Raw genomic sequence first — 27,519 nt, 5'->3', positions numbered from 1 at the left:
AGTAACAATATTTGTGCAGTGAAAACAAGCAGTATCTGATCTACAGATTCACCAGTTTTACAGTGGGTTTCTTTCTAAAGTAGGGAAAAGAAAAAAAAGAGGGGGCAAGATTTCACAGAGGAACAATAAACATGGCTTTGGGTAAAAGAGCAACTGAAACAAATGCAAGCACTCTCTCCAGATTTAAAATATTATTCAATCAAACTGGAATTCAGTGGTAACCATTCAAAGTCTTATTAGTAAAACAAAAGTGTTTTCCTCCCATCTTCAGAAGAAACTGTCTGCCTTGGTTAACTATATATTCAAAGTACAGTTTTGTAGTGATTTACATAACTATATAGTCTTTTTAAGCAAAATAAGTTTATTTCATCTATGCACTACAGGATTTCGAATACTTTAAAAAAGAAAAACATATAGAAAAACTGGAAGAGAGCCCTCTTCTGCTTATACTATTGTTGGAGGCTTCTGTGGCTAACCATATTTCTCACCTAGTGGTATTTCAGAACTACGAAGTCCAAACATTCGACAGTTTCAAGTTACATGGCTTTTCAGTTCTGGCGTACTCTTTAAGCTTCCTACTTCCTTCTTCAGGACATTAAGCAAAGTTCTAGAACTATCCAAAATCTTCATGTAAGCAGCTTCAGTTTCAGCAAGAATTTTATCAAGCTCATTCCGTGAAGCTACCTTTTGGGCCAGGTTTTCACATACACACTCCAGTTTCTCATTCAGGACTTGGATTTGATGCTGGAGTTTATTTTTTTCCTCTTCTGCTTGCTGGATTTGTTTGTTCAGCTCTTCTTTTTGCATACATAAGTCTTCAATGCATTTCACTAGCTCGTTATTGTAACCCTGCAGAGCAGCTCCCTGCTGAGTCATCCTCCACAGCTCTCCCTCAGCTCCACCACCGCTCCCTGAAGCCCCCTCAGCAGCCTTCTGCACTTTAATTAAAAAAAAAAAAAAAAAAAAGTTGTGTAGCAGAGTTATCATGAATAATCCTACACTAGCATAAATAAAGCCACAGGGAAAGACGCTCTGTTTAATATGCCTGTTCTGAGGTGAGCCACATTCCTTCCCTTCCCAGGAAAGGGCACTAGGTCAGACTAAGACTCTACAAATTTACCCTCACTGAAAACTGACCCTTCTTTCTGTGATGCAGAGAACACGGCAACGCTCGACCTTACGCAGCAAACTACATTTACTGTATTTAGATCTTAGCACCACCCTGAACACATGAGCTTCGCGTGTTTGCTCGGAAACAGGCAAGCGACCGTTTCCCGGGAGGGCGGCCGGACCGGGCAGCCACCACCGGCACCGCTCGGCCGCCCCAGCGAGAGGGCGGCGAGCACCAGGCACCCGCCTCGCTCCAGCTACCCGGGGGCTACGCGGAGCAAACCGGCCTGGGCCGCGCGGGCGCTGACTTCACACCTCCGCCGAAACGCAGAGGAGCCGCCCGCGCCCGGGCGGCGGCCGTTGCCGCCCCTCGCCCCAACACCCGCGGCGGCACCGCGCCCGCTCCGCGGCGGCCTCCTCCCCCGCGAGCCGCGCGGAACCGGCTTCGCCGCAGCGAGCGGCGCCGAGCGGGAGCCGCCCCGACCCGCGCCGCCATCACCTCCCCAGGGACATTTTAACATCCGCTTTACCGCCGAGCGCTTCCTCGCAGAAGGCGAAACGTACACAAAATGGCTCCTGCCTATACATCAAGTCCCTGGGCGGAAGGGGAGGAGGGGGGAGGTAAGAGGAGCCCTTCCCTTTCCCATCTCGCAGCCGGGCGCTGCCCCCTCCCCCCCGGCTCCCTCGCAGTGCCCCTATCGCCCCCACCTGCCTGGCGCTCCCGCCCCGTCGGTGCCCACCGGGAAAGCCGGCTGCCCCGCAGGGGCCCGGCTCCCTCCGGGCCCGGCTGCCCGCCTCTGCCGGGGGCGCGGCCCCCCGGGCGGCGCGGGCTCCCCGCGGCCAATCAGCCGGCCGCGCCCCGCCAGCCGCGGCTCCGCCGGGCGCTGCCGCCGGGAGCACCGCGGAGGCGCGGGGTGCGGGGTCACGGAAATACCCGAGCATTTCCGAAAGCGGCGTCACCCTGACGGGAGCGTGAAAACCTCTCTACGGAAATAACCGATGTTTTCCGAAGACAGGTAGCGTTCGCGAGAGCAGGACGAGGCGGGCCGGCTGCGGGGAGGGGGGAGGGGAGAGAGCTACGGAAGGAGCCGATGTTTGCCGAAGGGAGAGACTGAAGGGCGTTGGGCTCGGCGAAGGCAGCCGATGTTTCCCGAAGGCAGAGTCGCCCGAGAGCAAAGGGGACAGAGGGGACGGAGCGCGTCGGAAAGAGCCGAAAAGAGCCGACGTTAACCGAGCGCGGCGTCGCCCGAGTTTCCCGGATGTAGTTGGAGGAGCGGCGGCGGCGGCGGTGGCGGCGGGCGCAGCGGGGGGAGGAGGCGGCAGCGGCGGCGGCAGCGGCGGCGGAGTTCGTGCTCCCGGAGGGTCTCAGCGGGCGCGGGGCCGAGTTGCTGGCGTCTCCCCTCTCGCTGTGTGCGGAGGAGATGGGCCCGTGAGCGCTGCTCCCAGCCGAGCTGCCTGAGCCGCCCCCTCCCTCCCTTCCCCCCTCCCTGCCCCCGGTCGGCGGCGAGGCGGAGCGCTGCCTCCCCCTCCTCCCCCCTCGGCGCCTGTGGCCCGGCCGTGGCCGTCCCCTCCTGGTCCCCTCACACTCACACACACAGGCCGGGCATTGATGGTAATGTATGCGAGGAAACAGCAGAGACTCAGTGATGGGTAAATCCCTTCCTTCTCCTCTGGCCCCTTGCCCCGCGGGGTCTCCCCCTCCCCTCCGCCATGTTTGGGCCCCCTTCCCTGGCGGCCGGTAACGGTTGTTCGCTAACGTCTCTGTGTCTCTCTCTCTTTCTCTCGCTTTCTCTTTAGCTGTCACGACCGCAGGGGGGACTCGCAGCCCTACCAGGTACCTAAAGCGCCGGCCGCTAGGCCCGGGAGGAGGAGCAGGGGAGGGGAAGGGGGGGGCGGCTACTCCAGCGTAGGCTTCGGCCGCCGCCGCAGGCCGCGGTGCAACAGCCTCTTCGGCCCCGTCGCTGAGCGCCTCTTCGGGCCCGGGGCGGGCCGGGGGAGGCAGCGGCGGCTGCGTGCGGAGAGCACGGGGCTGCGGCTCCTCTCTGGGGCCTCTGGGGCCTGGGCGAGGAGGAGAGGCCTAGTGCAGCCCGTGTACGGCTTGGGCCTAGGAGTCAGGGAGGGTTGGGTAGGAGGGGTGGGAGAGTGAGTTGGGGTTACTTGCCGTAAGCAGAGATCCAAGGGGAGGCGAGTGTTTTGCTTTTAAAAACAAAAGACATTTTGTTATTCCCCACTCCCCTCCCCAAGTCCTTTCTTCTCCCCAAAACTGCTGCTATGGGCTGTAACCTGAGCAGGGCATGATTTTAGACACTGAATAAATGAGGTTGCCTGTAAGGCTTAATTTCTGCAGTTGCCAGCTGCTAGCTATGGTCAGAAATCACTAACAAATCCTTGAATTGCTGAGATGAACCTTAATTTCTGTGAGGGATACTGCCTTCGTCTCCCTTGCCTACTGAGAAATTTAGTTCTGATAGTGTGAATCTGGGGAGTGCTTGCATATTGTAGTATTGCTCTCCTTAGGGCACATAATTGAACGGTTGTTTTATTACATTTTTGTGCATTTGTATCACTGTGAAATGTTACCTGACAGTCAAAGGCAGCTGTTAGTGACAGTTCGTGTAAATGTAAACAGTTGCCACTCAGAAGTTCACACTGCAAAATCAAGCAGGTCAAAGAGATGCATAATGCGTCATTTCTGGTAAATATTTCTAAATTAACTGTTATATTCCATATTGTAAGTCCTCAGAATTCAGGCTTTTTATTGCTTCTGTTGCAGAGATGCTAGTACTGGAAAAAAGCTTGCAGAAGTTCCAGGTAGAGGTGGAATTAAGTGGCCTCAGTTGCAAGATGGAAGACATATTCAGAGTTTACACTGATTCAGTATAACTTTTTGATCATCATTTTAATACTAGCTAGAGACTTCTGCTTCTTACAAAAGAATCAGAAGTACTGTGGCCCACTTACTGCTGAATGTATGCAGTTTACCAGTGAAAAGATACAGAAATTAGTTTTATCTTAACAACAAATGTTATGTTGGATGTCATAGTGGGAGAAAATGGTTTTGAGTTCTAATTACAGAACTTGTTGCTTTAATGTAGATAATTAAAACCAGAAAGGCTAATGCTGATTACTGAAATGGGAAATTAAAAGTAATTAACTTTAAAATGTATTCTGTAAAGAGATCTAAAATTCGGAAATACCACTTTAAGATCCGTTCTGTATCTTTAAATCCATTATAAATGCCTATTTTCTTGTTGTGTATTGCAGACTCTTAAATACTCATCCAAGGGTCACCCCAGTGGTGGTGATCACCGTCATGACAAGATGCGAGACACCACAGATCCTTCGCCACCAAATAAAATGTTGCGGCGATCTGATAGCCCTGAAAACAAATATGGTGACAACACAGGGCACACTAAAGCAAAAAGTGTGCATGCTCACAGAGTTAGAGAGAGGGATGGTGGTGAGTTATCTTTAATTAACCTTTATTTAAGCAATTGCTGATTTCTCAGAAATATTACAGATTAGCATTTATCACTGATATGAGGAGTGCTGTGTACTAAATGATGTGCCAGATACCACACTTGGAAGACTACACTGAAACCAAAATGGAAGTTTCTTTGGAAGTAATGATTTAAATTTTTATTTTTACAGGTGTAGTAGTTTTTGTTAACGCCACAAAAATTAAATAAACTTGTCTTTTTTTTTAATTGATATATCTGAGTTGGTTTTAATTCAGATATATTGCAGTATTCAATAATATAAAATGGTATTGTAGATTTGTCACTGATAAATGTTTGCTGTTTTAAAAACTATATTACAGTGCTATTATTTTAAATAATTGTGTATTGTGTTGATATAGTATGTAGTTGAGCAGTTTATAGGCTATACCCCATAAAAACGTAAACGAGCTTCTTCATTTTAAGTTCTACACAGCAGCTAAACGATCAGAAAATAACAATCCAAGTTAGCCCTTTCTGGAATCTTTCTTGGCAGGAACACAGAGGGGAAATGTTCACAGTTAAGTTAGCTAGCTTGTTGCATTTTTATAGGATATAGCAGATAATATGCTCAATGATTTCTTAACTGATACTAGAAGCAGAAGAGTAGGTTTTCCTTTTAATTAAAAATGGTAATGATTACAGTCTAAAAAACCCCAAGCACGGACTGAATTTTGAAGCCTGTTGTATTTTGTAGGTACTATATTTTGTCTTCGTATGGAGTATAAAACAAAGTATTCAAATAGGGAATTTAAAGATAGAGCTTTAAATTAGAGCTTCTTGATGTTCTGTGTAAAGTTAACAGCTTCTGATGTAAAGATATGTTTGTTACTGCATTACCATTATTTGTTATAATAGATAGATTAATTTGTTTTCTGTATTGTACTTTAACATGAAGTACCCTTTAGGTTACTCTGTACCAGAAATATTTATGGCATCCAAGTGTATTTATAGTTCCTATTTGTTTTTCCTTCTTTGGATTAATACAGAAATATTTGTAGATCACTAATAATGTGATGCTATTGTGTTAAAGGATCACAGAATGGTTGAGGTTGGGAAGGGACCTCTGGAGATCATCTAGTCCAACTCTCCTTGCTCAAGCAGGGTCATCTAGAGCATGTTAGACAGGGTTACATCCAGGTGGGTTTTGAATATCTCCAGAGAAGGAGACTCTGCAAGCTCTCTATGTAGCCTGTTCCAGTGTTCTGTCACTCTCACAGTAAAGGAGTTCTTCCTTATATTCAGACAGAGCATCCTGTGTTTCAGTTTGTGCCTGTTGCTTCTTGTCCTGTTGCCGGGCACCACTGAAAAGACTTTAGCCCCATCCCGTTGACACCCTCCCTTTGGATACTTACAGACACTGATGAGATCCCCCCTCAGTCTTCTCTTCCCCAGGCTAAACGGGCCCAACTCTCGCAGCCTTTCCTCGTAGGACAGATGTTCCACACTCTAATCATCTTCGTAGACCTACTAAAAGGGCCCTGCTTTGTAGCCCATGCTAAAGCATGCATCCTGTGTTAATACAGTGGCTTTTTTTTGTGTATTTGACCATACTTAAAAGTACAGAACGCCGAGAATTAAGCGTATGTGCAAGGACGGTATGCTGCTTCTCTGTTCTACATTTCAAGGTATCATAATTTCATTTTTTTGTGCACTGTATTCTTTCCTATTCACCTGTCCAAAGATACTAATCCTGCATACTCTTGTAATTGTGCTTAGTTTTGCTACAATTGGCAATTCTTTTAATTTCAGTGGAGCTATACATATGTGTAAACATCTGGAGTATGAGGAGAATATTTGTGTTTTTGAGTATTGACATCCTTTTTAAGATAGGAAAGCTGTTCTGAAGTTCTTGCTGGATTCAGCTGTATTTCGTTGCTGATGAATGTCCTGATATATGGAAGTGTACGGTAATGATAGAAGTGAATGAGTGAATTATTCATAGTTTTGTAAGTAGAAGGAACACTATTCCACTGTTACTTCTATTTTCCCAGGCTTTAGGACAGTGAAGAATTTACTTTATTCTGATCTGAAAGTGTTTATGTGCACATTTTATTTCAGTACAGTGGGAGAAGAAAGTAATCCTACACAGTTTGAGGGAGAACTACTAATTTAAATAAATGAACATCTGTAATATGTAATGGAATGAAGAAGTACATTTTTTTTGTATTGTTAATAAAATAGATTTGGCCCTAATTTTCCTTGAATAATCAAAGTTATGTTAAATCCTGTATATTGTATACAGTAAGCCAAAGCTGAGCTGGTTGGAGCCAAGAGCATGTCAACTTTGTCTTTCAAAGTAGTTAGGTGCAAGTTTTAGCTCACTACAACTTATTTTGTATGTTTTGTCAAGATTTACTGAATCTTTCTGTCAGTATGAATTAAAGGTAGGTGTTAGAAGATAGTTGAAATGCTGTGGGTATTATGGAGACTTGTATTTAGGTAATATCTAAAGAACATAATTTTACCAGTGTAATTCAAGTAGACAGAAAACTTGAAGTACTACTTACTGTTAAAGATTTTCCATAGCTTTATAAATATGGACATGCAGGGAATATAGGTAACTTTACATTTTTCATTTCGTGGCTCCAAAAAAAAGCTAATTTTGTTTGAGTAGATACATACCACAAATCATTGTGAAAAGTCTTTATTGAAGTCCTATTACTAACTGGCTTTGATGCTACTATAGTTTTTTTTCTTTTTTTTTCCTCCTACTTGAGCGATATGTTCTAAAGTGTCGTAGTTCTGGTTTTTTTTATTTCTATTTTTGTAAGTGCTGTACATTTCACTATTAGAAAGTCATTGGTGCTGGATTTGGAACTACTACAAAGGAACTATTGCCATCCTATGATCTAGTTGAACTTAGCAAAACGAATGCTATTGAAAAATCTCCAGTGTTACTTCCCTCCCCAACTCCCATAAAGCCCCAAACAAACAACTTTGATTTTTCTCATTCCTCAGAAAACAGCCCCCCCAAATCTGGAGTCTTGCTGCTGACTGTGAAGCCGAGCCCAACACCCTTCAGTCTCCTCCTTTGGCTGTTTTTAAAAAATAGCTCCTGTTTTTATCTTTCTGATTTTTGCTCTTTATTGAAATGGAAAGCTCCACTGGTGTAGCATGCTGGTGCTTGGGATGCATCTAGTTATGACCATTTGTTTTTTGTGGTAAAAACAAAATTAGCTAACTGTCATTTGAAGGCTTTATGTATACGTGTATGAAGTGTAACATTTACTGATTATACTGGTTTAAAATGAATAACTCACAAATAATAGACCCTCCTGTGAATACTGTGAATACCTTTTACTATGTGTATGACGGTATTTGCCATTATAGCTTGTTCTTGGAGTACTTACGTCAGATTCTTTTGTGCTTATAGAACTGCATCCATGGTAAGAAGTTTTACTGCTTTCAATTACATTTTTGAAGTTTATGTGATGGAGTGCAAACAGAGCATTTTTCATAGGTGCTTACTGCATGGTTTCTCTGGAAAAAGGCTGTATACAAAGAAGATGGTTTGTCTGGGGAGACTTCCAAATTTACATTGGGCTAAACATGGTAGTGTACTTTCAAGGGTTTTGTCACATTCCTGTTTTCCAAAGAGTACTGTATAGCTAATGTATCAAAGTACTTAAATAATTTCGTACTTATATTCAGGTCCCTGTGAGCTGTGGCTATGTGTGCAAGAGTTTATAACATAATGAATAGCTACCCCCCTTAGGGTACCTGTTATTTGAAGGTCAGTTCCTATAGGCAAATGTGGAGTTTGAAGAGATCAGCGGTATTATGAGACCAACCGAAGTGTGAAGTTTCATAACAGTAACAAATAGGGACTTAAACCTGCCATTGTTTACAGGGAAGAAAACTTCGAAGGGCCTTGTGGATGTTGAGGAGTGTTTCCATTAAAGAGAAAGTACAAAGATTTAGCATTGTTGTTCCGGAGGATAAACGGACTGAGAGGGTGGATGATCCTAGTAGCTATTTTCAGCGGAATGAATGAGATTGTATTGATGTAAAAGAATTACAGTCAGGAAAGAGGAGATAAGGAAGTCAAATAGGGTAGCTTTGGGAATGTTGTGAGGGAGATATTAATGCTATTTGGGAGTAAAAATTGCAAGATACAACCCGTTGCTTTAAAAAAAGGATGTGTGGGGCTGAGGCAGAAAGGTTGTCTCTTGTTGTTTATGTGTTTGGGGCAGAATGACCAACCAATAATAGAAAAGAGGAAAAAAAGTTACGAGTTCAGTGAAAAGAGTTTGGAGCTCAGTTTCGCAACATGTACTCAAGTTATTTGTTATTGTGAAGAAGATGCTGAGTATTTTGCTACATTTATGCTTAAGAGACTTTGAAAACATGTGCTTGCTTCCTGTCGTGACCTCAATGAATTGTTAAAAATAACAAATGGGAAGTATTAGTATACACAGCATAGAATCTTTAGCTGGATTGTATGCGATGTGTGCTATTTTCCAGAAATTTGATTATAACTCATGATATTTAGATTTCAAAATGTAACCAAACTTTAATGAATATAAGTTTCTTCTATTTTTTAAATTGGCAATTAAGAATGCTATCAATAATAACTCTGCCATTCCTTATACAGTTCTAAGATTCAAAATCCTAAAAAATACTGCTCCATCAGAGCTTGAATGGAGTATTTTACATCATGAATTTCCAGTCTTAGGAATTGCTTCTGTTATGGAGTGTTGGCTTGCATTGTTTTCAGTTGTTCCAGGAAGAGTTCAGAATCCACATTGTGAAAGTCATACTGAACAGCTGGAAATGAGGAGTCAGCTTTTCTTTCTTGTCCTAGCGACCCTTATAGTAGAGAAGGACAAGAAGCTAACTTCTGGTTAAATTTGTGTGATCATTGACCAGCAGTCAGAAATGAACAGGGCATTGGGACAGGTGCAAGAGAATGGAAGCTGGCTGGGTGGTATGCATGGAAATTACAGAGCAGGTGGAAAAAAGGAAGTGAGGATAGTTAAAGCACAGTGAAGGGTTGAGAATGCTAGCCATTTGACCAGCATTATGTGCTGTTATTAAAATCACGATGAAAACAGTTTCTTCACCTTTATGTTATTGTGAAAGTTGAGAAGAGAGCCATCTGTGATCACAAATGAGAGAGTAGATTGTCATGAAACATTTTTGAAATAAATTTTCTTCTCAACATCCAAATATTTTTTAAAAACCTCTCCTAGTTTTTTGAATATTGACTGTTTAAAAGTAAATGGTGGATGGCTCTGAAGAAGATGGGGTTTTTATTTTTATTTTTTTGTAGAAAAATGCAGTTGCTTCCAGGATTGGTCAATTCTGAAAAACTTTTCTGTGGATTAAAACAACCACAACATTTCCCCCCTTCCCCCCCCCCCCAAAAAAAAAAAAAAGATTTCTGTGGATATCTAAGTTTGAATAAAAGCTTTCTTTGAAGTCATTACTTGTGCTAATACATTCAGTTTTGGGGGAGAGGTTAATTTTAACAAGAGTTTGTGTTGAGTGTTTGGGATTTTTAAATAGAAAATAACTTAAAATTTGCTCTATACCTTTGGCAGTGCTTCTGAAGTTAGTTTTTGGTGGATCAGTTGTATTACCATTCATTTTTTAACTGTGCTGTGAGGTTTTCTAATAGCAGAGAACAATTGGAAGATACGTAATCATAAAATCAGTAAAGAATATAAGTTGTACAGTTTTTTTTTTTTAGTTTTGAATTTAATATTCAGAATGTTAATGTTCAGATTTGCTTTCGAAATGTAGTTGCAAAGCTGTTCTTTTAAAAAGCATAGCATGGAAGTTAGTTTTTTGTGTTACTTATATTGAGTAAGAATTGTGATAGTAATATGACAGTACTAAGCGTTAATTCTTTTAAAAAATGCATTTGTGTGTATGTGTGTTCTCTTTTTCCTTTCATTAAACCCTGGTGTTTGATCTAAGTGGGGACAGCAGAGAGGAGAGCAGAGAAATTCTATGAATATGAGACTGTCCACAGTGGAAGCTGCAGTGCATGGCAACAGGTTTTGCTGTAGCTAGTTCCCTAAAATCCATTGACATTAGGATTTTGATACTGAGAACTTACAGAATTTCAGTGCTGTTTTGTTTTATTGCTCATTGCTAGTATATGAGCTGATCTGCTTACAAATCCATATTTTAAGGTTTCCTTTTTTTGTTAGTTGCCTTAAAGGAACATGAATCTTTAAATGTTTTTAAAAATGCAAAAACTTAGCTCTTGGATTGTAAGTGTTTAGATATGTTTAGATAATTTCAATAGCTAGATCTGTCAAGCTTTTCTGTGTAAGCTTAGCTTACATTTGGGAAAGTGGAAAAATATTGATTATAAACAAAGTTTGTCAAATTTGCTTTCCTTTAGTACATGAAAAAATATTTCCTTCTGATTAGTTTACCTAGCATTATGCTTTCTTAATATATACTTCCAGCCTTTGAGTTTGCAGAAATGAAGTATACTGGCTATTGCTTGGGCTTTTGAACAGATATTTTTGGTTTACTCTTCTGAAAGTTAAAAGAAGCAATGAAATTGGTAATTTCTGTAGAGCTGCCTGATGCTATACAATAGTTAAGATAGCAATTTTTAAGTTAAGCAATTGTGTGTCTCTCCCCACCCCCCTCGAATTACTGTGTGCTAAGGGGCCCTGATTAAAGTTAGTTTCTTAACTGCTGCTGAGGAGTTAGCTGTTTTCTGTAAAGAGACACATTGTTTATTGCCAGTTTGCATTTGATTTTCCTACTGTTTCTTTCCATTCTATATGAAGCATTGAGTAAGTTAGTTGTCATTTAAATTAGGCAGACTTGTGAGAGAAAGGTCTGTCCCCTTGTTTTTAACAGGTATTTGGGCTAAGAGAAACTGATTTATTTAAGTGTGATTTGCCCTCTACAAGGCATTTTCTAGTTCAATATGCTGTAATAGCTTTACTATGGAAAACAATAATTTAACAATATTCAACTTCTAGTGTTAACTATGCTTGTTTATTAAGTGAAGCTTCTATATACGTTTCTCAGGCCATTTAAGAGGGAATCTTTACCTCTAAAGCAAAGAGAAATTGTTTCTTACATAGTTTTTTAGTAAGGAAAAAGTGTAGTGACATTGAATGACAGTTTTCAGCACTGTTACTTTAAAAAATTGCTTTACTAGCAATTAGTTGTAATGTAAAAATAAGTACTTAAATGTAGCATTTGAAAAGAGTTTTTTTTTTTGTTTTTTTTTTTTTTTTTTTTTTTATGTTCAACACCCTCTTGATGTTTTTTCTTGAATTATGAAGGGTCACAAAACTTGGTTGTACTTGACTGCATAAAGTGTTCCTTTGGTGTAACTTCAGTATTACAAGATTTTCTTTCATCTCTGGAAGACTTTTAGTAGACTACCTAGCTTTTTACAGTAAAACTACCTTAGAAAAAGCAATATAGGTTCACTAGATGTTCCTGTTTATCAGTAATGTTTTCCTTTTTGAAATCACTAACCTAATGATACAGGGAATTCTTGCCTATATTTGGCATGTAGCTGTGTTTCTTCACTATTTTTCCTTGTGGAAAAAGTACTGAACAGAGCAGTTATGGCTTGCCAAATTTTTGCTAAGCATTTTATCTCTTTTTCTGAAATCTGAGCTTTCTGTCTGATGTTGCATGCATAGTTAATAGTAGAATTACACTCTATACTATACTTCATTGAATTTTCTTTTTGTTTGAGGTGTTGCTTCAGAGAGGAGTATTTTGAAATTCATCCTTCTGTAGTAAGTGGAAAGATTTTTGAATACATAAGTCAAATTGCATCAATTTCAGCAAAGTGGAAGCTTCTAAAATAAACTGCTAATCCTGTAAATTTTAGAAACTTTTGAAATCAATCAATCAGTAGGTATCTCTTGAATTTGAAATCCATTTAAACTCTGCTGCATGAGATTTTCCGAGAACTACAATAGGGGAAAAAAATCTGAAGAGCAGAACTGGAATTCATAAAAATTTGCTTATCAGTGATAATGTACAGAATTTTTCCGTATCTAGGAGAAATCTTGTTGAGGGAAGATCACTTGCAAATGAAAGCTTGGTGGATAGGTAGTGGCAACCCCCCACCATCTTGCAACAGGCTAGCAGCTCTGAAGGGGGAAAATGAAAATACACTTTTGCATCCACCCTTTTCTGCTTGAAAAGCAGTTATTTTTTCTTCCTACTTAGAAGCTGAGGAGGTTGAGGTGCATGTTTTAAGGTGCGATTTACAGTTGCCTACTGACTAGAGGCTAATACAGAAAGTATCCTTGAATTCTGCACCAAGAGTCTAATGTCTAGTTAGAAAGCCTCTCTTCCAAATTACTCAAAGGGGACTTAGGCTTTTGAGCAAGTAGCTGACAGCAGATCTCACTATTCATTCTTTCTTTTTATCAGGTGGATAAAAAGAAAGATGTCTGGTAAGCCTTTGAGGCCTTGATTGGTGATTCCATGCATGCAGGAATGTTATATTGTGTTTGAAGTGAATGGGAAATGAGATACTTAAACACCTTTGTTCGTTAGGCCTGCTGTTAGTTTGTGATAGTCTCTCTTCCTTATAGTGACTATTGTAAAGAGAAGAGTTGCCAAGGAAAATGGTGAAATGTTGTAGTTTTTCAACCTTGCTTCTAAAACATACCTTATTTTGCTTCTACAGCAAAGATATGATAAAATATAATTTCCTGGTTTTGTAATAATTTTGCAATATCACTGAAAAATTACTTTATAGCAAGCGCAAGGCATTCTGACATAGTTTCCTATGCTAATTTGGCCAGAGCTAAATTTCCAGAGTCTGAGGCGCAATAAAAGTCTTCAGGAAATCTTTTTTTCCTGTCTCAGCTTTTGACATAAATTTTCTGTTGCATATCAACCAACTTCTGTGACCTGCTATCTCAAGTATACGTGAGATCAGTGATTCTTATCCACTGAATAAAGTATTTTGAGATCTTTAAATATAAAACATTATTTACACTGTGTATTTTATGGATCAAATACTACTGATAGGTTCAAATACTACTGATAGGTTCTGAAACTATAAAATCTGTCATTGTCGGGTGAATATATTTTTTAGCATGCATAGATCTGTTCTTGGAATGAAGTAGTAACGTTCTTCTGTGAGGAAGAAATTTTAGCCTTGGTCATAAATTATCATTAGTTTAAGACTGTAGTAAATAATTAAAACTTTTTGCTTCTACAGAGTTAGTTAAGTTATGCAAAAGCAAAAATACCAATTTCTGTACAGATACAAGTAAGAGTGGTCTGCTGTGTACAATTATTCAGGAAGGAGATTACAGAACGAGTGTAAGAATTTACAGGAAGGCGATACATGCATAGCAGTGACTCTAAAACGGACGTGAAATTCCTGATGCGCGATTCAGAGCGTAATATTTGAATGTAATATTAGCCAGAAAGAATATATGAGCAGAGGAATATCAAGTAGGACTAGATAGAGATTACCTATTTGGGTGAGTGTGACAGCTGTTGGAATAAAGTCTCTGGTTTGATTCTCACCATTCATGAGGGATGCAAAACCGGAGATTTTCAGAGGAGAGGCAAAAAAATGACTGCAGTTAAAACTTGTGCTTTGGGAAGAGAGAGTAGAAGAACTTTCAGTATAATTGCAAAGAAAACAGTAGGGATTTATTTGATTGATAGCAACTGGGAAAAGAATTTGAATATAGTAAATAAAGGTACAGTAACATCCAGTGACCAGAAGCTAAACAAACATTCAGGAAATAGATATTTGGCACATTTTAATGTTGTTAGTAACAATTGGAGTAACTTATTATGATTATTTTTCCAGGACTGGAAATCTTAAAACTGGATGACTTCACTTTAGACAACTGTTTCGTGTTTGTTTTATACAAAAAAAGAACTAGTTTATAAAATGCCTGTTGATAATACAGTAATATGAACATTTCTAATTTAGATATTTTAGGTTAGTGGTCTGTTCAAATTGAGAGAGATTAAGAATTGTGAATTACCTTTAAGCAGCACTACTGCAATGCTTTTTTTGTTGCGTGAATGTGGGAAATAGGGTATGTATACATAATTTTCTTTATGTATCTTTTTAAAATTGGTTAATCTTGACCCGTATATGAAGGATTATGATCCTATAAATGTGTTTGGTATTGCATTGTGGAATTTTTGGTCTCTGAGAATTACGTTCTTTTGAGTGCTGTTATGTGGTTGGGTGTAACTTTGACAGATCTATCAGCAGCAGAAGTAAGTATTTACAGCTGCCTTTTCCATTTGTACAGTTTGTTTTGTGCCCTTTAACAGTGCATACTTGCTTTTTAGGAGCAGCTGTCCTAAAATCTGTCCTTAGCATTGGTGATAATCTAGATATCTGATCTCTGATAAGATCTTGCTAGCTGAATTTGTTAAATTTATCCGCACTTCAGTGCAATTGATACAAGACCTAGTATGTAAAATGTTATTTCTTCGAAGATGGTTGCACGCTTCAGTGAATGTATGGTTTTAGTTTGTTTCATGGATGGATATATTTGCTAGATCTGGTTTTAGCTGGAGTTGAGCATAACCACACAGCTTCACGTAGTTGCATGTGGTAACAAGTTTAAAATCTTCAAATTGTTTTTTTTGTGCCAGGAGAATTTGTTACAGAAAGGTTGACATCCTTTTTGAAGAAAGATTTATAATGTCCTTTCCTTTTTCGTTCTCTCCTATGACTCCATTTGATTTCAAAGTTAGTATTGCTAATACTTTATTTGGAGAGTAGATAAACACTTCCTGTTTGGAACACAGAAGTGTGCTACTCCTTAAACTGGATTATGTTTTTGCAGGATTATCTGAAGTGAACAATTGAAGTTAAAAATTCTTTCTTTAAAAAGTATGAGGTTATAATTACAATTACAGTTTCCTTCACCCCCCTCCCCCTTTTTCTTCCTTCTTCTCTCCCCCAGCTTTTTCTTGTCTGTAGATTATTTCTGCTGAATTACCTACCTGGATATTTTTCCTGTTATTTATTGTGACCATAAAGGAGAGAGAAAAACTAATTGGATGTAAGAAGAGGACTTGATAGTGACAGCTGGTTCCTTACTGTTTGTTTTTTTTATGATTCCTGTCCTTAGCTCTAGCTTTCTTTGGCTGTGAGTCTGAGAAACAGATCTGGGCTTAGAGACTAAGATGGATACAAGATGAGATGAGAAGCAGGATAAACTAGGTTACTCCTTTTTTAAGATTTAAGTAAAATTGATTTAAGTAAGCCAATATTGAACTGAAATAGCTCACATCTACTTTGCAATAACAATAATTGATAATTTTCCTAGCATTTTTACAATATTAATAGAGAAATTGATCACAATTGAACTAGTGTAGGTTCTTACTGTGGAAAAAATATAAAGGCTTTTTGAAGAAATGTGCAGTGAAGTTGCATTTTCTTATTTTTGGAGTATTTGTGGTATTTGCTTAAAAAAACTAGATGTTATGTAAACACACAGACTGATAAAATATCTTGAACTCTGGTTAGAAAACTTTTTCTGGTTTTGATCAGTTCATACCTTTTAGGTTTTAGGAGACTGTGGTTGAAAGCATATAGTTTTGTGAGTTAAAAACTTCCTAGTATAAAATCTGTGTGTTTTTGTTGTGGATCTGATTCATTTGATAACTTCAATTTTCTTCTTAATATTTTTATGTCATTTGAGGGTAGAGATAGCTCCCTGAGGTGTAACCAGAACATGGCTCCTCTGTGTCTTCTCATGGGCAGGTGCTGAAAGCCCCATATGTTGTCAAGGTTATGTGGAAAAAGTAGAACATGGAGGCACATCTCCTGTCTAATCTTTGTATGCGTTTTAATCCCGAATACTAGCAAATCAGTCTTCATTGCTTTAAAAAGAAAAAAGGTTGGCGGTTATTGGAGTACAGTAGCATGCTGAATTTACTATATTATCTACTTGCTATTTTTCAAAGAGGACTGTACTTCAAACCTGGCATTGTTATTATTCCATACAGTTGGTCTGCCTGAGAAGCAGCCAACCAGAGGCAAGCTTGTGAAAAGTAAAACTATGAATGAGCATGCTGGTTTTTGGCAGAAACTGAACACAAAGAGACAATATGTAAAAGTGTTTCTTTAAAAGAATGCTATCTAGCAAAAACTCAAACCATTTGCTGACCAGCTCTTAGTGAGATGAGAGCTTTACATATATTCTATAACTCTTAAAGATTTGAGGTGATTTAAATGATTTTGCTTTTGAGAGTAGTGCTCTTAAATCTGCTTAGTCAAGGAATCTTGAGGATCGGTGTTTTTGTTAGAGGAAAACATAAAATCTATAATAATGGTCATGTTAATATTAGATGATACTGAATTCAGACTAAGTTGTTGTGATGAATTGCCAGTACTGGAGCTTTGGGGTTTTTTTTAAATTTATTTTATTTATAGAAAAGATCTCAGCATAGTTAAAAGCTTAAAAAAAAATTTCATTCCTGCCTTCAAGCCTGTTACATCTTTTACTATAGGGATTTCAGTGTCACTAGTAAGATTAAAACAAAAAAGTGGGTTTTTTTGGGGGGTGGTGAGGGAGGAAAAACATTTTCTATCACTATGATATATTTAGGAAAATGTAAGGCATGTCAGGATTTCGGAAAATATTTCAAGAAGCAATATTTACAGCTCAGTCTCTGTTAAACAGATTAGTTGTGGAGTCTGCTATGATTTCCTAAACTCTAATGCTACATGATTTTATGTCCTGCAAAGCGTCAGTCTTTCTCAACATTTTTCTCTCCATAGAAAGGTAGATTGTTACAGAGTGTGTCAGAGTAACAGAATTATAAAATATTCATACCTAACCACAATGAAAACAGGGAAAGGAAATCTGTGATCTGTCCTCCTCATCTCTTTTACTGATGTGTTTCAAACATATCTATTTACTCACAGATGTGAAGAAAAAACCTTTTTATTAAGGAAAATAATTATAAATAATGCATATCTGTGCGTAAACTCTTTTGTACAAATTAGGTAATGCACTTTTAACTGGTTTTTCCTGTTCAATTTTTTTTTCATATAGTTATATTCTGAATTATGATGTGTTTTTACGTGTCAGGTATCACCCTTGAATAACATCAGCAGGAGTTTAGATATTTTTTAGATAAGTAGTTTGTTGCTCACTCAGGCACTTAGAGCTGACAGGTTAACACAGACCTCATTTTCACATTCTCTATCTTCTTTTGAAAGAGTGCTATTTATACTTTGTTTAATATGAAAATTAGTAGTGCTGTTCAAATTCAAGTGGTGTAAAATTCACTTTTTTTACTAGCAAAACACTATTCTAGTGATTGCAACCTCTTCTTCATAATCCTTAGAGAATTTTGTGTAACTAAGAAATAAAATGAGATACCTAGAATGGTAATCAGCAAATTTTAAAATCTATTTTCAGTTTTTAAATGTTATTTAGCTTTTATGGAGAGATGTATTTTCCTCTATTAAGAAAAATTCAGGAATGACTGAGTGAATTTTAAGTATGTATTTAAGAGTGACTTAATGTGAAGAGAGGACGTTAGTCATTTAGCATGCTTTAGATATTTGGAACATGATTACACAATACCTTTGTTAAGCCATACCAAATATTCAGCTGAACACTAATAGTATTAAAATCCTAACACTATTTATATTAATTTTTAGGTGAATGATTTCTAAGCTGTCTTTTCTTGTTCCTGGAGAAGCAAGACTTCTTGTTTTTAGTTACAAGGCCTGAAAGGGCATGAAACTGCTGGTTGTGATAACTGGCAAGTGTTTTTCAGATGTAAAAAGTTTTTGTGTTTTTTTTTTCACTCAGCATTTGTGTAGCAACTTTTATTGAATGTTTTTTCTCTTTACTGTTTTGATCTCTCAGTAGTTTGAAAAGTGTGTCAGATTTGTTTTCTGCCCAGTCTTGTCGGTATTCATAGGTCATGTCCCTCCACCCTTAAAACCTCTAAAGGAAGAATGCTTTTAACTGGATTATCCCAGTTGACATGGAACCTGAATCTTCCAACAGCCCCATCTCTATCCCCCTACCCATAAAGAAAGACATGAACCAGTGATACAGTATTTTTTTAAACTTACTCTGAGTTACCAGGATTATGGTGGTGGTGTTGCCTGAGATAGGATAGTACCTACATGTAGTGCTATAAGACTTCAGTTAGAGAACTTAAATCTCTTACTACTAGATTACAATATGTTGTTTAGGGGAGAGCTGTTCACTTGTGTTTCATGGTTCGTTGATGGGAGGATGACTAGGAGGGGGAAAATTTGGTCGGTTGCCCTTATTCTGTATCTGCACTGGAGTTAAGATAGTATCATTTTTAGTTCTTAGTAAGAATTCTGGCTGTCAGCTCAACAGTTCTCCTATATTGCATGTCCTAACACTTACAAGCCTTTTCCTCTATACTTGAGGACAGAAGAGCCTCTCTTGTGCTCTTTTGCACTGTATGAGAGATGTAAATGTTTTCTGGACTACAGTCAGGAGGGGAAGCATAGCTTTGCTGTATTCTCAAGTACCTTTTTTCTTTTTTTTTTTTTAAGAGAGAGGTTCCAATGAATAAAAATGTGATCATATTTATAAGTAACACAAGATTAAATGGATTTCTGAATTTACTTCCATCAGCGATGCTGTAATCGGGGATTGCTTTTTGTTTAACACATTAAGATCTGGGATCGTGAGCTAGAGAGTAAGGAATGTGACTTTGCACTGCTGAAGTTCATGGTACCTTTTCATACTTTCTGTGGGTGAAATTGCTTATATTTATAAGTTGGCTGTTCTTAAGTAGGGTGCTTTGGACAGGTTAAGTGGTGTTGAGGAGGTTGCGAACACTTTTCTCCGTTTGCTGTTCAGAATCTGAAGGGAGGAATAGCAGACTTGTAGATCTGAGGAATTTGGTGCCCACCTGTAATTCTGAAGCTTCTTTAAATTCAACCTGTAGATTGTGAGACTATTTCAGTTCACTTAAAAATCTACTTTACAAAGCTTTTAGAGTTTTTGAAGTGTTCTTACTAGAAGAGTTTAGAAGCCAATTGGAGGTGGTCTTTCTTCAGGAGAAGAAAATTCTCAGATGTTATTAATTACATTTGTTCAGAAGTAAACAGTTTCAAATATAAGCATTTTTATAGGTTTTGATAAAATTATTTGTCTATTCTATTGACTGTTTTTGTTTTAATGGTTGAGATATATCAAAAAACCTGCCAATATGATGCTTTTCTGTTAAAAAAAAAAAAAAAAGGCCAGCAGAAGTTTATGAAGGGAAAGAAAGACTCCTGTGACTGTTTAAATATTAAAATAGAAGTGTAATTAGTGCTTTGAAAACCAAATACCATGGTTTATTAAAAAAAAAAAAAAGATCTGATGTGGCTTCTAGTAAACATTTATGCAAGTCCTAAATTTTAGTGTTATTGGTTAATATTACATATGTTGTATTTTCTGCTTGCCTGGTAGTCCAGATTCACTTTGCAACAATATGTTTCAAATAATAAGTGATACATAGTGGTTTGCTTTAACACATAAAAGAATCTTGATAAATATGATTTAAGAGTCTTCAATGTTTACTATTGGCTTTTCAGTTTTGTGTACAGCTGAGATTTTAATTTAGCTTGTTATTAAAGCCGATAAACTTCTATAATTGATCCATCTTTACCTAAGTGAGAGTATTCCCGTTTCTGCTACAGATCCTTCTGTTTCTTTACTAGGTGTTAGTTGGCTGTTGCTTTTTCTGGAGTCACAATGGCTAAAACAGTTTATTCCTTCTCTGTAATTACTGTTTGAAATTCATATTACAGAGTATCTCCTGATAGAGTTCATTTAGGAAAAAAATTCTTAGTAATCTTAAAACAAACATAACGAACATTTCAGTTCTGTTAGAATAAGTAATTTCCTGGCTGGGAGATTGTTTTTTTCCAAAGAAGACTTTGTAATAGTTACCAACTGTAATTTTTTTTTTTCGGTCCCACTTCAATATGGACTTCATGCCAAAGCATTTGTTAGCATACTGGGCTGTAGTTAAGTTTCCTTTAAAGTGGGCAGAGAGAAGGGATGTCCTTGACTGTGTAGATCACATAGGTGCTTATTATTATATGACAGAAATATGTCATATCTGGAACTGCTGTCCTTTGACTAATAGAATATCTATTGCCTGGCAACAACACCACATAACAATAAGTATGCAAAGAAGTTGTGAAGAGAGATCAAAGGTTTTATAAAAATTCAACCAGCTTGACTCTTGCTCTTCCTCCATGTTTAGGCATTTCCTTGGGGTATTGGAATGCATATTGCATGCTAACCGAACACTTCTGATGGGCCAGAAGATTCTCGTATTTTTCTTGTAAAGGCATCTTCTTAGAGTTTGGTGCAAAAGATCTCACAAATGGACCACACAATCATATTTTTATGTGTGTATACATACGTGTATCTCTGAATTTACACACCTACATTTTTTCATTCCATTCAGTTGTGGTCTGTTGGATCACAGTCTTAGTCTAGGTGGCACCTATATAATTAGATTTCTCAAAAAAAAGTTGAACCTTCATGCAATGTATATTGAATTCTGAGTTGGTAGATAGCCATCTTAAGTCTATCAACTCTTGAGTTGGTCCAAGAGAAGGATCTTTGAAATCTGTATAACTTGGTTGCGTGGAGACTTGGCGACCTGTTATCTGCTGTACTCTGAATTGAGCAGCATGAATGAGCCTAATTTAAAATAATGAAAAAATATTGTCATCTTTGGAAAATGGGAATATGAGAATTCACATTTTCCAGCAATTGCTCTTTTCTTTGCTTATTCTTGCTCTTTATTCCTGTTCCCTTGCTCTGAACTCTGTCTCTTCATGGATAGCCTCTTAATTATTGCAAAATGGTGTGTGGAAAACTGCAATTGTTTATCTTCTTTTTCTTCATCCTGAGGTGGAGATGGACTCCCTATGTTTTCACAAAGCAGCTTAACGGAACCCTATTCTACTTGTAAACTCACAGGTAGTGGAACAGAAAAAAAATAGCAAAAATACTGTGCAGTCAGTTTTGTCTGCTGACTTGTTTTTAGCTGTAGTATTTACTACAACTACTATGACTTTTCCCCTTCTCTGATATCTATTTATATTTTTCTGGAGTGCATAAGAAATGCATATTTCTTTCCTTGCTCTTTCTCCAAGATTGTGATTTGCGGAATTGAGGAATGGATCTTTCTGAATCTCACTGGATTTAGTAGAATTTGTTCAGTGGACATGATCATTTTCTAAGTTGCATGTGACTTGGAAAGTGACTTCTCTTGCTTAGGTTGGGGTGGGTAGGGGAGGAAGGAGGAATAAAAACCAAAAAAGACTTACCTAACCATTTTACTGTAGCTAAAACAAGGAAAGGAGCAGATTAGGAAGAGATGGTTGGACAAAGATAGACTTATAATTGTGATATTTATATCTATTTGGCCAGTGATGACAACCCAAACTGTTGCGTCCATGCAGAGCAAAGTACAGTCTTAGGAAAAGTAAGTTTGCCTGTTAACTACTGGAGTAGAAAATCATGGAACTATTATGTGAGAACTCAAAATGGAGGTTTAAGTTGAGTCTTAGTTACTGCCTTTTGTTTTGTTTTCAATGGGTAGGTCTTTTTCCTGGAACGGTTTGTACTGTTTGCCCCAAAATTAAACTTCAAATTATGAAGTGAAATTGGAGTGATCTCATTTGAAATAAAAATGTAAGCAGAGGATGGAAAACTGGTGTTAAATTATACAATACCTAAAATAAAAATTTAGGCTCATCTTTTTCGTTTTACTAATCAGTAATATCTGGGAGTTCTTGGAGTGTTTCATTAGTAAAACAATGTAAGCCTTGGGCTTTACTTGGTTTTCTTCTTCTGCCCTTCCCTTCTTGAAGTGTCAGTTTCACACTGTCATTTTAGAAATTCATTACTATTTTTAATCTTGTTTTCTGAAGAAATCCACATTCTTATAGTATCCTGTGCATCCTTTGTCAGTCCATTGTCCCACTCCATTTACGTACAACTGTTGGTCATTTATACTAAGGTCTGGGACTAATTTCTCTGAAATCTTGTGCAAAAGAGAGCTGGTGAAAAAGATGAAATCTCGTACTTTCACTGCTTTGAAGATTACCCTGTGAGCCAGACATTACAGAACAGCATAACGCCTGCTGTCCTGGATAGGAGAGGTCGTCGGAAAGAAGATGAGACTTTTTAAATTCTTTTGCTCATAGAATTACTTATTGAGTAGTATAAAGCAGATTTATTTTGTGAGGAGAAACAGTGAGTATGAGATTGGGCAGTACAGTGATCAGGCTTTTTTTGTTTTTTTTTCCTCTTTTCCTTTGGCAGAGTGTTGTGCATTCAACTTTAGTGTATTACGAATTTCTGGAAGATGTTACTGCACAGTTGGTATGTTCTCTGAGGCCATTGCTCTACTAGAAAAATGGCAAGTTTTTATGATTCCAGTTGCCTGTGGAAAGCAGCCATATTTTATTTCAATACAGCAGGCCACATACAAATACACTGAAGTAAAATTGTTTTGTCTTTTTACTTGAGCATGTGGCAAATAAAAATGGTCATGATGGTCTGTTCAGTTACTGCTAAGACTTTGGCTGTTGTGTTCTCACTGTGCTGCTACTTTTCTTCCCTTGTGCAGAAATTCAGAGTGTTCTGCACAAAGATTTATGTTTTCTTTTTTCTTTTTAAAAAAAAGTCAACTGAAATACGTTTTAGACATTTTAATGCATACCTGGATAAGGCTCCATCATTTTCACTCTTTAAAAAAGCCTTAATTAGTTATTTCCATAAAATATTACTATCACAAACCATTTGCTGATAGATTTTCCTCTGTTGACAGATAATCAGTGTCTCTGAGTTCAGTAGTATTTGTTCTGTTGAGGAAGTTCAAGTTCTTTTACTGTCTTGAGTTTAATGAGCTTGATTGCATGCTATTACCTGGAAGAAAGGGAAGTCATAGAATACTAGCTATGGAGTAAAAGTTAGCAGAATTGACTTAATTGCTTTTTTTTTTTTTTCTTTTACTGCCCAGTTTTTCTTTTCTTACGCTGGTTTCTGCGGCAGAGAATAGAAGTTTATCCTAGAGCTTTTTCTGAGTCTCTGTTACCTCTGGAGGGAGTTAAGGGAAGGACTTTCTTCCATTTTCATTTATAACACTGGTTATTGCTAAGAAGCATTTTTTTTTGTGCTTCCTGCCCAGCTGGTGAGTATTTTGTAAACTTCTCTTTGTATAATCTGCATCGATACTTCATAAAGAGAGAAGAAAAATTAAAATATTAGCTAGTTATTTTTCTGACCAAAACAGGAATGTAACATGCACTGCATATGTTGTTGGACTGTATAAAGATAACTTTAATGCATAGCTATTGAAAATCAAATAGCTTAAGTCGTTACTGGAACTACTGCAATATTACTATTTGTTCCTGGCTAAAAGCTTGAATGTGAGTGGAGGCGTATATCTGTTTTACTATCTGATTTCTCAATGAAAGTGTGTTCAGAAAGGAGAAAAATAGATTTTCCTACTGTTTGCCGAACTGGGTTATTGGGTTATCTTTTGAAGATGACTTCAGTGTGTCTGTGTTCCTATTTGTGCATATCATTTGCATATTTTGTTTTATGATACTGCATAATGTTATGAGCTAAAATGAGCTTTAATTAAGCTAAGATACCTGGATGCTAGAAGAAGGTGTTGATTGGATGGTGGTATAATTGACTCTTCTTTTAAGAAGTCAAAGGGTGGGTGTAGCTGGTTACAAATGGTTGCTGCTGTTGCCAGTATAGATGTATAGCATTTTGAAAGGAATGATGTTCAGCTTTTACTTGAAAGGTGGGAGGGAGGAAGGGAAAGAAAATAGTTGCTTTTATTACAGAAGTCTGTTCAACTGGGAATCTCAGCTTTTCTTAATTTCATTGAGTTAAATTGTTTTTTCACTGGTAGTACAAACTTCCGTTAAATATGAAAATTACTGAGAAAGACTTTCTGAATGTAATATTCCTATTTTACCTTCTATAATGTCTGTTTTCCAAGTCCAGAGTAGTGTTGAAGCTTCACTGCTGCTCAGACTGTCTTGGATTCAGCAGTTTGCATCAGGAGAGTACTTACAAATACCTTGTTAAAGTGAATCTTGGCATAGCAGAAGCTCAGAAGCTCAGTAGTAGGCGTTAAGTATTTACTTCCTGCTGATTGACACGTGTTAGTGGAGAAGATGTGATTTTCCTTTGAAAGTTACTTGAAGATAGTTTTAATAACTTAACTGTGATCTGTACTAAAAGACATATTGTTCGTTGCTGATGCAGTTACACCACTAGTTTTATGTGGTAAAACTAAAGTACCAATGCCATTGTTGGCCTCCTCCAGTTAGGAATAGCTCTTTTCAGATCTAACTGCTTCCAAAATAATGACTAAGCTGAGAAAAGGCATGTCTGCGAGTAGTTCTAACTAAATTGAGAGAATATAAAACAATATAAATTCTGTGGTGCACCAAAGATGTTTATTTAAAATTGTTAAATTGTAAGCTATGCTAATAATTTTAAATAACAGAATTCTTTTAATCCTGCTTTGTCAAAGACAGTGGGATAACAAGAAGAATGACTGCAAGAGGAATGGATGGGAAGTGCTGTTATTAAGGGAACATCTCTGGGGTGGTAGAATGCTGTCTATCTTATGTCAGGCCTGTTTCTGGGGTTTGAAGTAATCTCAGTGATCCTATCTTTGAGACTTTTTACAATCTACTTCTCAGGCCTGCAGCAGTCATACTTGTTAGGCACTGCTAATTTTGAAAGCTATCATACAATTAAGGGGAAAAGGTCCCCCTTCGTAGGGTCTCCACTTGCAGACTGCTCTCCACATGTCCTTTTAATGTGGTGGCTTTTTGAAGATTCTGAACTGCTTTCCCTGGCAGTCTGAGCTCTTAAGGTTTGCTGGGCTGAGTTGTTGAAATTCTAGGTGACTTTCAGATAAATATGTATTTCTACCCTCCTCTTTCTCCCTCCCCATCCTCCTTGAGGCTTCAAGGTTTTAGTATGTGGAGAGATTTCACAATACTAGTTTTATTGCTTATACCTGATCTCTAAGTCATTAATTGTTGTGTTGGAAGTGCCTAAAACTGTTGTTTTCCGAGGTATCATCTGCTTCAGTCTTGGAAGCTTCCCATAGCAAACATCATTTTGGCTTCTTGCTCATTCTCTTTAAGTTTTGGTACTTATCCAAATGTAAAGGAGTATGATCCATAAAATAAAATGGCATTATGGAGAGAGGTGGGGAGAGGATATCTGTGCCAGTAACTGTCCTGCACACCATCAAGGTATATATTTATGGATGGCTCTTCTAAAAGCCTGGAATGAAATGGTAAAAGTTGTGGCAACCCGAGCCGGTTAGTATTGCTGGAGTGGCTGTGAGCACTGTTTATGAGGCCAGCTGGGGCAGAGCAGGAGCGCTGGTTTGGGACATGCTCAAGTGGGAGCAGCCTAGGAGTTCTGCTGAAAGGGCTGCAGCTCAGTATGGAGAAGGCCCTGTGGCCCCTGATGGGGAAACTGCTGCACAATAGGCATTTCCGCTATCAAATCCAGCTGCAGGTGGGTGTGACTGCTGCAGTCACTCAGATACATGCTTAGAGGTGCTGTGTGACTCAGTACTGTGGCTGTGAACCAGACCGTGAGGGAGCAATTTGAAATGGTGGGGAGATACTGAGGTGTCAGACCACTTGGAGGCTGGAAGTCTGGTCAGTGAGTTTGAGGGTTGGTTGTAAGGGTTGGATGGAATCAACACTGAAGGATTTTATTATTTGAATGAATAGATTGTTGGCTTCTGTTCATATTTGGAAAATGCATATTTGGAAAATGTACATTAGACTAGATTCAGTTTGGCTGTATATTTAGACTGCTCTGGTGTTTGCAATCACCAACCACGTCTTCATTATGCTGAACAAGGTGTAGTATTACTGCAGATGACTACAGCTGTGTTTGGGGACTGAAGTGAGTTAACGATTTTGGTGTTTTCTTACATGTTAAAGTGATAAAGAATCTTTTAAAAAAGCCGTCTGGTAAATTTTCGTCTTGTTTTTCCTCTTTAAAATGCAGATAGTACTACCTTAGTAGAAACAGACAAATATGTCTGTGGAAGAGTTGCATTATAGTTGTAAGGAATCCACAGCAACATATGAAGATATTTAATAATTATGTTGTTCTTGCAGGATTTGGGAAGAATCTAGTAAATAGACTATTAGCAGAATGATTAATACGTAAATATCTAACAGTTACCTCATTCCATAATTGGTATCTTAAAGTCAAGACTTGATTGGTGTGGTTGTTTGAGGGATACTATGTTGTAATTTTAATGTAATTCATGCATACATGTCAGGGTGTTTGAGTGCATGTGTGTGTGAAAAATATATTTTAAAAAAAATTCTGGAGTTTTCTAACTGTGTAATACCTAAGGCCACATCATTCAGTGCAAGCTCAATTATTTGTTGTTGTTCATGTGTATACCAAGCAGGTATGCTTTGAGTGTTGCTTTGACAAGCTGAAGTGATAACTTTGAGTTTACCTGGCTCTGAGCACATTTTCTGATAGTGTACGCCTAATTGTCTTGCTTTTGAAAGGCTTTATTTGTGGTCAAGACTTACGCATTTTCCTTTCTTCTCTTCTGGACTCTCAAATTTTTAACGTGAATGACATACGGATGTTAACCAAAACCACACAGGAAGAATTTTAGGTTGTCAATAACTCATACATGTGCAAATTGGCTTTTATCCCTTGTAAGGTATTAAATATATGAGTGTACACCTTTGTTTATGTAATTGATTGTTTTTCTAAGCTGTATGCAAGTTTTGTCAACTTATGTAGTCACAAGGCACTGAACATAAATATTGCATTATAACCTCTCCCATGCTGCACCATGACACGATTCTCATCTAGTCATCCTATGTGTAGCTTTCAGAAGACTTGTAAAAGTTGTT

At 38.2% G+C, this 27,519-nt stretch overlaps 2 protein-coding genes across 10 annotated transcripts in view; one reads left to right on the top strand and one right to left on the bottom strand.

Moving 5' to 3' along the window:
• Window positions 1-341: 341 nt before the first annotated feature.
• Window positions 342-2,139, bottom strand: LOC134136819 (microtubule nucleation factor SSNA1-like). 7 transcript variants are annotated; one of them, XM_062568993.1, is made up of 2 exons: window positions 2,045-2,139; window positions 342-938 (listed from the first exon to the last, which is right to left on the bottom strand). In XM_062568993.1, exon 2 carries the CDS (start codon window positions 874-876, stop codon window positions 532-534), a length of 345 nt encoding a protein of 114 aa, XP_062424977.1. In that variant the 5' UTR covers window positions 877-938; window positions 2,045-2,139; the 3' UTR covers window positions 342-531. The 7 variants fall into 7 exon arrangements, with proteins under 7 accessions (XP_062424977.1, XP_062424974.1, XP_062424976.1 ...); XM_062568990.1 differs by lacking the exon at window positions 2,045-2,139 and adding an exon at window positions 1,819-1,941; XM_062568992.1 differs by lacking the exon at window positions 2,045-2,139 and adding an exon at window positions 1,819-1,941 and having other exon boundaries at window positions 342-933.
• WAC (WW domain containing adaptor with coiled-coil) overlaps window positions 2,100-27,519 on the top strand; it is a 63,432-nt gene continuing 38,012 nt past the window's right edge. The window contains exons 1-3 of one of the 3 annotated variants that reach the window (XM_062568988.1): window positions 2,100-2,126; window positions 2,908-2,944; window positions 4,375-4,570. In XM_062568988.1, coding sequence (XP_062424972.1) covers window positions 2,110-2,126; window positions 2,908-2,944; window positions 4,375-4,570 — 250 coding nt within the window. In that variant the 5' untranslated portion in view covers window positions 2,100-2,109. Of the gene's footprint in view, window positions 2,127-2,168; window positions 2,761-2,907; window positions 2,945-4,374; window positions 4,571-27,519 lie in introns of those variants that run through there. The other 2 variants (XM_062568987.1, XM_062568986.1) reach the window with 2 other exon arrangements.

Source organism: Rhea pennata, chromosome 2, assembly GCF_028389875.1.
Source record: "Rhea pennata isolate bPtePen1 chromosome 2, bPtePen1.pri, whole genome shotgun sequence".
Taxonomy (NCBI): Eukaryota; Metazoa; Chordata; class Aves; order Rheiformes; family Rheidae; genus Rhea; species Rhea pennata.
This window is presented reverse-complemented; position numbering and strand designations above follow the sequence as displayed.

Bases quoted from the DNA above. Each gene is read 5' to 3' on its own strand.
- LOC134136819 (XM_062568989.1), bottom strand. From the start codon at position 1,698: ATGTATAGGCAGGAGCCATTTTGTGTACGTTTCGCCTTCTGCGAGGAA. The intron at 939-1,640 runs GTAAAGCGGATG...TTTTAATTAAAG, and splicing joins CTGCGAGGAAGCGCTCGGCG to TGCAGAAGGCTGCTGAGGGG.